At 34.8% G+C, this 13,513-nt stretch overlaps 1 protein-coding gene and 1 non-coding gene across 2 annotated transcripts; one reads left to right on the forward strand and one right to left on the reverse strand.

The window, feature by feature from the left end:
- The first annotated feature begins 607 nt into the window (after positions 1 to 607).
- On the forward strand, positions 608 to 714 carry LOC112752220 (small nucleolar RNA R71). Its single transcript, XR_003176664.1, has one exon. It is a non-coding gene; the product is annotated as a small nucleolar RNA R71 (small nucleolar RNA).
- An 8,591-nt stretch (positions 715 to 9,305) lies between these two features.
- Positions 9,306 to 12,600, reverse strand: LOC112750614 (deSI-like protein At4g17486). Its single transcript, XM_025799413.3, has 4 exons — positions 12,213 to 12,600; positions 10,859 to 11,146; positions 10,481 to 10,555; positions 9,306 to 9,718 (listed from the first exon to the last, which is right to left on the reverse strand). The coding sequence occupies exons 1-4, from the start codon at positions 12,382 to 12,384 to the stop codon at positions 9,573 to 9,575; spliced, it is 681 nt and encodes a 226-aa protein (XP_025655198.1). The 5' UTR covers positions 12,385 to 12,600; the 3' UTR covers positions 9,306 to 9,572.
- Between the last annotated feature and the right edge of the window lie 913 nt (positions 12,601 to 13,513).

Consider the following 13,513-nt stretch of genomic DNA (forward strand, 5'->3'; position numbering starts at 1 on the left):
ATTGGAGGTAGAAGGATGAGGAGTGTTATTTTGGTTTTGATATGGATGTGGAGAGGTGTTGTTATGGTGGTGTTGATATGTTCTCTATGTGAATTGTTGGTGAGCTGCATTGTTGTTAGGGTTGTGACGTCTCTGATCTTGGCTTTGATCTTGTTGATTTTCCCACCCAAAGTTTGGGTGATTCCTCCAACCAGGGTTGTAGGTCTTGGAGTATGGGTCATGATTTTGTCTAGGTGAATTTCCAATGTAGTTGGCTTGCTCCTGCTCACTCTCTGCCTCTGCATTCACTCCCTCTTGGGTTGTTGATGAGGTGGTGATTACTGCTACTTGGTTCCTCTCCATCTTCTTGGTGAGGTCAGTTAATTGCTTGGTAATGAGCTTGTTTTGGGCCAGCAAAGCATCTACATTGTTTAGCTCCATCACTCCTCTAGTGTTCCCTCTTTCGGAGGCATAGAAGTAGTCATTCTCTGTTACAGTTTCAATGACATCTATGGCCTCCTCAATGGTCTTCTTCTTGTTCAGAGATCCCCCAGATGAGTGGTCTACTGCTTTCTTTGATTCATAAGAAAGGCCTTCATAGAAAATGTGTAACTGCACCCATTCATTGAACATATCTGGTGGACACCTCCTTGTTAGGTCCTTAAACCTCTCCCATGCTTCATATAGAGTCTCACCATCCTGCTGCTTGAAAGTTTGAACCTCAGCTCTCAGCCTGTTAATCCGTTGAGGAGGATAGAATCTTGCCAAGAATTTGTTCACCACATCTTCCCAGGTTGCTAAACTCTCCTTTGGAAAGGACTCCAGCCATTTAGATGCCTTGTCCTTGAGTGAGAAAGGGAACAGAAGTAGTCTATAGGTGTCAGGATGAACACCATTAGATTTCACAGTATCACATATCCTCAGGAAGGTGGTTAGATGTTGATTGGGGTCTTCTTGGACACTCCCTCCGAATGAATAGTTGTTCTGAACAAGGGTGATGAGCTGTGGCTTTAGTTCAAAGTTATTGGCATGTATGGTTGGCCTTTGGATGCTACTTCCACATTTTCCTAGATTTGAGTTGATGTAAGAACCCAGAACTCTTCTCTCTTACCCAGCATGATTTGCTAGACCTTCTCTACCGTGGTTGTGAGCCTCTTCTTCATGATGGTTCTCCATATTCTCCTCCATGTCTAGTTCAAAATACTCTTCCTCTTCCTCAGCACCCACTACTCTTTTTCCTCTTGCTTCCCTCCTTAATCTAAGGAAGGTCCTCTCAGGTTCAGAATCAAAGGAAGTTGAAGCCCCACTTCTTCTCCCTGTCATACAACCAACAAGGTACAAGCAAGGAAATAGATCCAAAAACTATTCTAAAAAAAATATGCTGTTAGTGTGAGTGATGTAATATATCAAACAGTTAGTGGGTGAGTGAAACAGAGTGTAAACAACTGAAATAAAGGGGTTAAAGAGATGGGAATACAAAACAACTGAAACCGAAAGTAAAGTGCTCAAACAGAAATTTAAATCAACAGAATAACAAATGCTCAATCTAGTGATCCTCCAACTTAATCATTGTTGATACAAAATCAATCTCCGGCAACGGCGCCATAAACTTGATGCGCACAAAACTTGTCTCTCAATAAATTTTCTTCGGCAAGTGTACCGAATTTGTCGTCAAGTAAAAACTCACAATAGAGTGAGGTCGAATCCCACAGAGATTGATTGATCAAGCAACTTTAATTAGAGGAATGTTCTAGTTGAGCGAACCAGAATTTGATTTGAGATTTGCAGAAAATTAAATGGCGGGAAAGTAAATAGCAGAAACAGTAAATGCTAGAAATAAAGAGCTGAATGTAAATGGCAGAAAGTAAATTGCAGAATCTTAAACGGGAATGGGGTAATTGCTCATAAAAGTAAATGGCAGAAATTAAAGAGAATGGGTAAGATCAAAAATGGGGAGTTCATTGGGCTCAGGAGATGTTGCATTCTCCAGATCAAGTTCATTTTCATCTCTTCCTCAATCAATGCATTCATTGATCTCCTTGGTAATCTTAAGTGATCGAATTCTAATTTCTTGGTAATTCAATCTCTCAAATCTTGATCAATAGCCAATTCCTTGGTCAATTGCTCATGATAAGAGATGAAGTAGGGTCACTGATTATACCACATGCATTTCCCAAATCAAGTGTTGGAAGGATTATAGTCACATATCCATCCAAACCCAATTTGGTCCAGCATGAGAAAGCATTTCTAGCATGATCTCTTTATTCCTCTTTCAAGGTTCAGAAGAGATCCAAGTATGAATAGCTTCTTTTCCAAGATAACTACCCAATTGGATGAAGATCGAAAGCTTTTTAGTAAAATCAAGAGAAAAGATAAAAGAAGGAGAATGAAAACTAATATTGATCCATCAAATTACAACAGAGCTCCCTAACCCAATGAAAGGGGTTTAGTTGTTCATAGCTCTGGAAAATAAAAACAAAGATGGAGAATACATGATGAAAGTAAAACTAGAAGTGCAGAGAAAGTAAAATACAGAGAGTAGTTCTATGCCAAAGGCTCCCTAAAGTTTTCCAACTCCCTAACTAATTCAAAGCTACTCCTATATATACTACTCTTCTCATCTTCTAGTTGGCTCTTCAAGTCTTGGGTATGGGCCTCTGAATCTTGAGTTTGAAGCAGTTATCCTTTTCATTGGGCTTAGCTTTGCTTGCAGAGAGAAAAGGTGAAGTATGCAGGGACTTTGACTCAGGACGTTAGTGGTGTCAACGTTAAGTGAAAGTGTGGGTTCGAGAACGTTAGTGACAATCACCTTTTTCGCTAACGTTCCTAAACCAAATATGATCACGTTGACTTCAACGTTAGTGGCACCAACGTGACCACTAACGTTGCCTCTTAGTCCTTCGCACACGTTATTGGGACTTACCTTTCCCAATAACATGGAGAGTCCTCCCTTGTCCCTACGTTAGAGTCCACGTTAACTAGGTTAACGTGGCTTCTAACGTGGTAATGCCAATCCTTCGAGAATGTTAGTGACACTTACCTTTGTCACTAACGTTCCAATGTGCCCCTATTTCCCACGTTAGAGTCCACGTTAACTAAGTTAACGTGGCTTCTAACGTAGTCATGCTAGCCATCCCCAACGTTAGTGACAAAGGTGAGTGTCACTAACGTTGGCTCATCATCTCTTTATCCACGTTAACTTAGTTAACGTGGGAGTTAACGTTGCTCATGGTGGCTCTTGGTGGTGCACCCCAACGTTAGTGACAAAGGTAAGTGTCACTAACGTTGGCTATCAATTGCTCTCTCCACGTTAGCTTCCACGTTAACTAAGTTAACGTGGGAGTTAACGTGGCTTATGGAGGCTTGGCCAACGTTAGTGACAAAGGTGAATGTCACTAACGTTGGCTTCTCTTTTGCTTCTTAACGTTAGAGTCCACGTTAACTAAGTTAACGTGGCAACTAACGTGGCCAATTATGAGCTTGGTCCAACGTTAGTGACAAAGGAGAGTGTCACTAACGTTGGCCTTGTTGTCTTATTCCACGTTAGAGTTCACGTTAACTTAGTTAACGTGACTCTTAACGTGGGCTTATGATGGCTTCGAGGGCGTTATTGGCGATTACCTTTCTCATTAACTTTGCAAGTTAGCACCCATTCCACGTTAGAGGTCACGTTAGTGGGACTAACGTGACTGCTAACGTGGTTCTTCTTTGCTTCCTTTGTCCTGAAATCAAGCAACAAAGTGCATCAAAGTTCTAGTCCAAGTCATGAGTCATGCATCATCCAATTTGTCATATAATTCATGCAAAATTCTCATGAAATCATGTAAAGTGCACAATGTATGCTTGAATAAAGATGTAAGTGAATATCTACCCAAAACTAGCTTATTTTCTAAGAAAATACATGAAACTACCTTAAAAACAGTAAAGAAAAGGTCAGTGAAACTGGCCAAAATGCCCTGGCATCAGCCACCATCACTAAGGTGGACTCATTTCTTGTTCTTAAATTTACTGTTTTTTTATTTTTGAGCTTTATGTTTATTTATGTTTGTGTCTTATTACATGATCATTAGTATCTAAGTGTCTATGCCTTAAAGTAGTGAATATGAATCCATCACCTCTCTTAAATGAAAAATGTTTTAATTCAAAAGAACAAGAAGTACATGAGTTTCGAATTTATCCTTGAACTTAGTTTAATTATATTGATATGGTGACAATACTTTTTGTTTTCTGAATGAATGCTTGAACAGTGCATATGTCTTTTGAAGTTGTTGTTTATGAATGTTAAATATGTTGGCTCTTGAAAGAATGATGATAAGGAGAAATGTTATTTGATAATCTGAAAAATCATAAAATTGATTCTTGAAGCAAGAAAAAGCAGTGAATACAGAAAGCTTGCAAAAAAAAAAGAGAGAAAAATGGCAAAAAAAAATAATAGAAAGAAAAAGAAAAAGCAAGCAGAAAAAGCCAAAAGCTCTTAAAACCAAAAGGCAAGAGCAAAAAGCCAATAACCCTTAAAACCAAAAGGCAAGGGTAAATAAAAAGGATCCCAAGGCTTTGAGCATCAGTGGATAGGAGGGCCTAAAGGAATAAAATCCTGGCCTAAGCGGCTAAACCAAGCTGTCCCTAACCATGTGCTTGTGGCGTGAAGGTGTCAAGTGAAAACTTGAGACTGAGCGGTTAAAGTCAAGGTCCAAAGCAAAAAAAAGAGTGTGCTTAAGAACCCTGGACACCTCTAATTGGGGACTTTAGCAAAGCTGAGTCACAATCTGAAAAGGTTCACCCAATTATGTGTCTGTGGCATTTATGTATCCGGTGGTAATACTGGAAAACAAAGTGCTTAGGGCCACGGCCAAGACTCATAAAGTAACTGTGTTCAAGAATCAACATACTGAACTAGGAGAATCAATAACACTATCTGAACTCTGAGTTCCTATAGATGCCAATCATTCTGAATTTCAATGGATAAAGTGAGATGCCAAAACTATTCAAGAGGCAAAAAGCTACAAGTCCCGCTCATCTGATTGGAGCTATGTTTCATTGATATTTTGGAATTTATAGTATATTCTCTTCTTTTCATCCTATTTGATTTTCAGTTGCTTGGGGACAAGCAACAATTTAAGTTTGGTGTTGTGTGATGAGCGGATAATTTATACGCTTTTTGGCATTGTTTTTAGTATGTTTTTAGTAGGATCTAGTTACTTTTAGGGATGTTTTATTAGTTTTTATGTTAAATTCACATTTCTGGACTTTACTATGAGTTTGTGTATTTTTCTATGATTTCAGGTATTTCTGGCTGAAATTGAGGGACTTGAGCAAAAATCAGATTCAGAGGTTGAAGAAGGACTGCTGATGCTGTTGGATTCTAACCTCCCTGCACTCAAAGTGGAATTTCTGGAGCTACAGAACTCCAAATGGCACACTTCTAATTGCGTTGGAAAGTAGACATCCAGGGCTTTTCAGAAATATATAATAGTCCATACTTTGCCTGAGTTTAGATGACGTAAAAGGGCGTTGAACGCCAGTTCTACGCTGCAATCTGGAGTTAAACGCCAGAAACACGTCACGAACCAAAGTTGAACACCAAAAACATGTTACAACTTGGCGTTCAACTCCAAAAGAAGCCTCTGCACGTGTAAACTTCAAGCTCAGCCCAAGCACACACCAAGTGGGCCCCGGAAGTGGATTTATGCATCAATTACTTACTTCTGTAAACCCTAGTAGCTAGTTTAGTATAAATAGAACTTTTTACTATTGTATTTAGATCATCTTATGATTTTTAGTTCAACTTAGGATCATATTGATCATGTTTGGGGGTTGGCCATTTGGCCATGCCTGGACCTTCATCACTTATGTATTTTCAACGGTAGAGTTTCTGCACTCCACAGATTAAGGTGTGGAGCTCTGCTGTTCCTCATGATTTAATGCAAAGTACTACTGTTTTTCTATTCAATTCAACTTATTCCGCTTCTAAGATATCCATTCTCACCCAAGAACATGATGAATGTGATAATTATGTGACGCTCATCATCATTCTCACTTATGAACGCGTGCCTGACAAACACTTCCGTTCTACATGCAAACAAGCTAGAATGAATATCTCTTAGATATCTAATACAGGGGACCAAGTCCGAGATATTAGAATCTTTGTGGTATAAGTTAGAACCCATGGATGGCCATTCTGGAGATCCGGAAAGTCTAAACCTTGTCTGTGGTATTCCGAGTAGGATCTGGGAAGGGATGGCTGTGACGAACTTCAAACTTGCGAGTGCTGGGCGTAGTGACAGACGCAAAAGGAGGGTGAATCCTATTCCAGTATGATCGAGAACCTCCAGATGATTAGCCGTGCCGTGACAGAGCATTTGGACCTTTTTCACAGAGAGGATGGGATGTAGCCATTGACAACGGTGATGCCTTACAGAAAGCTTGCCATGGAAAGGAGTAGGAATGATTGGATGAAGACAGTAGGAAAGCAGAGGTTCAGAGGAACGAAAGCATCTTTATACGCTTATCTAAAATTCTCACCAATGATTTACATAAGTATTTCTATCTTTATTTTCTGTTTATTTATTATTATTATTCGAAAACTCCATAACCATTTGATATCTGCCTGACTGAGATTTACAAGATGACCATAGCTTGCTTCATACCAACAATCTCCGTGGGATCGACCCTTACTCACGTAAGGTTTTATTACTTGGACGACCCAGTGCACTTGCTGGTTAGTTGTATCGAAGTTGTGAATGAAAAATGATTTATTAAGACGTGCGTACTGAGTTTTTGACGCCGTTGCCTGAGATCACAATTTCGTGCACCATTCATTGTCATATTTCAATCTCATAATCATTCACAATATCCTCATAATCACAAATTAAATCATTCTCATTATCATAATTGTCCCCATCATAACTCAACATTTCATCCTAATCATTTTCATCATGTTCCAATCAAGAATCAATTATCCTCCTCATAACTCTCATTACACTTAATCCAATTTTTTTCTCAATATCAATTCTACATCCTCAATATGTTCACCCTTATTCCGAAGCCTAAAAACTAGCTAGTGAATCTTAAACGGAGGTTACAGATGTTTACAAGCTTGTTGAAAAGGCCAAACAGTTAAAAACAGGATTATAGTGTAAAAACAGGGCATCGTGCATACGCATCATACTATGCATACGCATGCACCAGAGCGAATTCCCAGCGTGTTCGTACATACCATAGTGTGCGTGCACCATAGTGTGCGTATACACAACTTGTAAAAATTTCAGGGTGTGCGTACGCACAAATCTCATCATACGTCCTATTCTGCCCATGCGCACGATAGGGTGCGTGGGCACCCAAACCAGATATTCTGGTTTTCTGCAACTTCACAAAGTTTAATTTTTTATACCTAACTTCTAACGTTCGTAACTTTTTCTACAAAACTCCAATTTCTCTTATCTTTACACCGGTTTAAAGCTCTCATAATCATCTTTAATTTAAAATAAGGTTCAATTAAATCCAACCACCAAGGGCCAAGTTATGACCCACCAAAATTAGTTAAAATTCTATTTTTACCCAATTTTACCAAATCTTCAAAACTCACAATCGAAGACCAAACCAATCACACCCATCTCAATACCAAAACACCAAAATCAATACCAACACTCCTTCACATCATCACATGCTCTTAACTCAATTCACAATCATTCCAACACCTAAATTTCTCAATTCCTTCAAACATTTCCATTTCCTAAATCTACCAATTTTAACAATTACCATCAAACCTCAACATATAAACTCAACCCCAAACATAATCATTCCTTTCCAATCCATTTAATTCACCATTCAAAGTCTAATACCACCTTACATAAATTATCACCAACATCAAGAATTATTATTCAATCTACCACATCAATTATTACAATTCATATTTCATTCACAAACCATAACCAATCAACCAATGCTCACAATTCAAACCTATCCTACGGACATGTAGTCTAAGCTTCACATAACATTACATATTAACTAAAGAAAACTGAAACCATACTTTGGCCCATTTTTCCCAAAGCTCAAAACACCGAACTTCAAACTTCCAAGACCCCCAAACAACTCTAATGAGCTCCAGCCACCAAAGCTTGATTTTAAGTACTCTAATTTTACCAATTTGACTTCAATCAACATAAAATTCAACCTAATTTTATACAATTCTATCTTATCAATGCTAGCGTTTACCAATTCATCAATTCACAAAAGTTTAGTAATTTCTTACCTTATCCATTGATAATTGGGGGCAAAACTCAATAATTATCCAAGACTAAATTACACCTAAACCATCAAAATCATGAAAATCTCTCAATATTCAAACCAAAAACGTGAATCTGAGTGGAAGAAAGAATTGGGCATGAAAAATCAGAGTTCCTTACCACTTGTTCGGATAGAATTGAAAAGCTCATGAAACGAATGTATGGCCACAAACGGTGCGACGATCGGAGCTCCGGATTGAAAATTATGAAAGATTGAAATATGAGGTGATTTGGGGTTAGGTTTTTGCTCCCCTTCCCTTTAATACAGCGTGAATGGCAATTTGGATAAGGAAGGAGGCTGTTTACAAACCTTTTATATGAAGTTATGTGAGTGGACTTGGACTCACTTGAACCTGGTTGAATTTATTGGTTCAATTTTAGGTCAAAATCTTTAAATTTACAGTTTTTAATTCGTATTTTAATTATTTTTTTTAAATTACAAAATTTAATTTCCTAATCTCCTAAATTCATAATTAATTTATTAATTAATTATTTAATAATTTATAAAATTTTACATCCTACCCACATAATTAAGAATTTTGTCCTCAAAATTTGTTTCTTCAGTCTCCATATATACTCCATCAATTTCAACCAGCCTCACACCATTTATTCTACCATTCTTTTAAAATTTATTCGTTTATGTAGTTTTTAATTTTTAATATATATAAAAAGTGATCTAAACTCCAATAGCTAATGGATAAGATATTCAAAAATATCAAACTACCTTTGGAAAATCGATCCAACTAGATTTTAGTGCAGAGGTCAAATCATATCAAGAAAGGAAAAATTTTTAAATCAATGCAATTATATTTTATTCATTTTGTTTTTTTTCCTCCACTTTTCTTCTTAAAATCCGATTATCCAATTATAATTAACATAATTATTAAAAGTTTAACATCATAATTATTAAAAATAACTTTAGTAGCTCTGCATCCCAAGGGTCACATTCTAATATAAATTAGGAAAATGCTAAGGTTAACATTTTTATGGGAAAAAAATGAAAAATTAGATAATGTTGACTCAAATGCATAACAAATACAATAAAAAAAAAAAGTATGAATAACTTAACATTTTTCGTATACAATGCTATAGAAAGTCACCTCTTTATAACACAAAATTTAGCCATCTATGGTTAATGTTAGCGTACAAAAACATGATACAATGAATGTACTTAAGAATGGAAAGGGACACGAAAGAATTCTTAGGTTCTGGCATAAAAAATTGTTCAACTCGATCATATGGACAAATAAATTCTCATGCTAAGATGGCTTGTATTGTTCCAAGCATTTTCCTCACCTAAAATATCTCTCATTTTTTTGAGGGAGATTCTTTAATAAACGAAACGTCATCTGTTCCAGCCTTAGGTGATAGAAGGCGCCTTTCTTGCCCATCATCTGAATTATTAGTTGATATATTTGGTGTGTCAGTTGGAAGGGAATCCGCAACCTCATCTTCTGCAAATAGTCATGACCAATAAAATGAAAAAGCTTATGTTAGAAACATGTTATTAATTATTAAAAAAAATAAGTTTTAATGGAGATTTTTTTTTACTAAATCCCCAAAGTGATCCATGTCACGCTATTCACTGGTTTGGTCTCTAAGGTTCCAATTATACTATTGTCATTTTCGAGATTGAGCTTTGAGTACTATAGTGATCTTTTGATTTCTTTCGGGCATAGCAAACGGAGTGACGTGTTGACACTCCTTTATCGTGCTAGATAATGGTGAAATGATACTATTTGCTTTTGACGCCCAATCAAAGTATAAACAACGTCGCTTTGATAATTGTGAGCATGTAAAACGGTTTGCACACACTTCAATTGGACATTTCTGCTTTGATTGGATGCCAAAAGCATTTTACCATTGTCCAGTGTGGAAAGGGAGTGCTAACTTATCGCTCCGATTGTTGAATCACTGTCGAGAAGGGGTCGAGGGACCACTATGATGTCTGGAACTCAATCTCAGGGATGACGATAGTGCAATTGGAACTTTAGGGACCAAATTAGTGCATGCCGTGAACCTCAAAGACCATATAAAAAATTTAATTGAGAATTTTTATGTTAAGTTTTCAAAATGGACAAAATTAAATTCAATTATTATTATATTTTCTTCTATCACCATGAATGTGTCAATGGTGTAGAAACTATATCTAAATTTGAATTAACATCTGTGGTAGAAATCTAAGAAAAATTAAAAGGAAGTAGTAGTGTACACACCTGAATGGTATTCAGGTAGTTGTTTAACGGTTGATGCCTGGAGAGTTTCTGGAAGTAGACATCTGCATATAGAACCTGAAATTTTGACAAAAGGCAACACTTATATTATTGTTATACATGTTTGCAATCACTATGTCATGTGCTATATCTATGGTCATGGTGGATATATATGATAAGGAATTAACAAAATAGAACTCCAACATTGATAAATATGGATCCAAGGTTGGGCTATATTTGTAACAAAAACCAACCTTATTCTTGTCCCATGAAATAATAAGTAATTAGTCGACATAATAAACAAAATCATGAAATATAATACATCTCTAAAGTGAGAAGATTGATAAAATATTTGCTTAACTGTATGTATGACCTTATTACCTAGTTTGGCAAGTCGATTCACCCAACCTGGGATGCGCTTTCCGGTCAATCTACACGAGATATCGTCAGTAAAGTGATTGCAGTTCTTAGATATAAGGTGGTAAGTATCCCCATGATAATCACTAGCCATATTCTCAATAAATATCCGAAACTCAGAAGGATGCATATTTGCATGGCCCAAATTGACAGAACATCTATATACAAATCCAGGACATTTTCTTGGCTCTACTTCAAAAACTCCACTGGCTGGGAAGTCGTGTGCTCCGAATCCATACTCCTTGCCATGAACTATTCTCACCAGACATGCACATACACAACTCACAGTGAAAAAATAGGAACAAAATTGACAGAAATAACAACATAAGCAGATATTATAATAGAAAATTTAACAACAAAATAATTTGTGAGAAAAACCTTTTTCTATAGTGAAAACATTAGGTGCCTACTCTGACACGGAATAAAAGTGTGTAGAATATAGAGAGCGCAATAGTGAATAATATGTGTTGTGGGTTTCACTATTTAAAAGTCTTTGACTTAAATATTGTATACTCTCTCTGTATCTTATGTATTTTATTAGTATTGAGTATTGACCAAACATTAAACATCTTATGGGCGGATCATTTTGAAAAAAAATCAACTAATCACTCTTCACAACCAAATAATACATTAAATTTCATTCTATTTTAAAGAAAATTGCTAAACCCTTAAAACAGTATTATACAATACCACCTAAACTCATCTTATATAGCTTGTTAAGGAATGTAGAAAGAGCTAGCTCTGAGATTTAATGGTGAGTAATTCTTAGCATTAAATTAAATTTCTTAGACACCTAAACTTTTCATGTCTAAGGCTAAAAAATCATTTTAAAGTCAATAGTCATTTCTCATAACATATCAGATTATTTAAATCACCACAAGCTCGTAACAGGGTTTTCTTTGATAATGATTGAAAGGGCAAAATCCATGTACATAGAATCCCAAATTTGCCCCACCCATTAAGGGAGATAAGTTGCATTTAAAATAAGCCTCTTGCACCATATATTCTAATTCTACCAAAGAATAAGCGAACACAACGAATTTTTTATGGCAAGTTACATGAGAGAAAATATTTCCTATAAAATATAAATTGAATTGGGCACCTTATTGAAGCAAATATCAATATGAAACAATTATATCAGAACTAGAATTGGATCAAAATAACGAGAAAAATCATTAATCAAGAAATAAAACAATATATATTGTCAAAACAAGTTCAAACTACAATGAAAAAAACAGAGAAATTAACATTTATTGAATTGACAAAGGTTAAAAATGAGAGGGGGGGGGGGAGAGAAAAATTGGTCTTGGAAACAAACCTTCAATGCCAGAATGATATATTCCAAATCCAAACCAATAAAAGTAACTATTGAGAGGGGTCAGATCATATACATGCAATATAACGCGCGTCTTGGTGGTGCTGTTTTTTTCTTTGTCTTTGAGATTATTACAAGATTGGGATGTTGTGATTGAGTTGCTCTTCATCCCCATTTTTCCACAAAGATGGATGTATTGTTGCCCTTTATCTCTATAATTTCTTGGGACAAGGGCAACCTTACAGAAACTCGAAAATCAGAAAGGAATTAAATATGTTTTGTTATTTTTTTTTTCTTTTTCAACTATTACTCCATCGACAACAATACCACCTTAAAGAAAAACCAAAAACCCAAAAACCCGGATTTGGCTCTTCCTTGTGCTACTAATATTATTCAAGGTTGTTACAAAATGGCATTTGTCATCGTCATCGTTTGCGCGTTTATTAACATGTATGTTTTTTTTATTAACATGTATGTTATGTTGTCTGTTTAGTTGTAGTTGTATTATCTAAAATGCTACGAGTGTATTAAAATTCAGTCAACAAATCGGTTATGTATTTGTATATAAAATTATGTATTATTTAATTTATTTTTAATATATATTTTATATTAATAATTAATATAGTGATTGATTTCTTTTATATACATAAGTTTGTTTTGATAAAATTTTTACTTGTTAAAAGTAGTTTATTAAAATTAATTTTTAAAAAATAATTTTTAAAAAATTATAATATTTATATTTGATAAATTAAATTAAAATAACTTTTAAGAAATATAAATAATAACAGTTATGTTTGGTAGAATAATTTTTAAAATTTAAAAATACTATTATAAATATAAATATAAGAATAAATTTAAAAATTTATTAATATATAAAATTATATTAAATTTTTTTATTTTAATAAATACAAGTTAATTTTAAAAAAGTTTTATTTTAAATATTTTTAAAATATCTATATTTTTTAAAATTACAAATATAAATATATAATTTTTTTATTTATCATACAAAATTAAGTATTTATATTTTTTAAAAGCACATATATCTTTTTAAAAGACTTTATCAAATCAAGCTGTAGTATGATTGTTGTACTATAAAACCAAAAACACGAATATTAATCTATATTTTTATTTATTATATATGTGTCATAAGAATAAAATTAAGAGATTAGTCAATTTAACAAATATTTTATATTTTAAAAAAGAAGTTTAATATATGATGATGTATATTTTACATAAAAAATTATTATGCAACAAACATCTCTTGTATCGATCTCCATTATATATAGGGTTGATTTAATAAATTT

Source organism: Arachis hypogaea, chromosome 15 (genome assembly GCF_003086295.3).
Source record: "Arachis hypogaea cultivar Tifrunner chromosome 15, arahy.Tifrunner.gnm2.J5K5, whole genome shotgun sequence".
NCBI classification, from domain to species: Eukaryota; Viridiplantae; Streptophyta; class Magnoliopsida; order Fabales; family Fabaceae; genus Arachis; species Arachis hypogaea.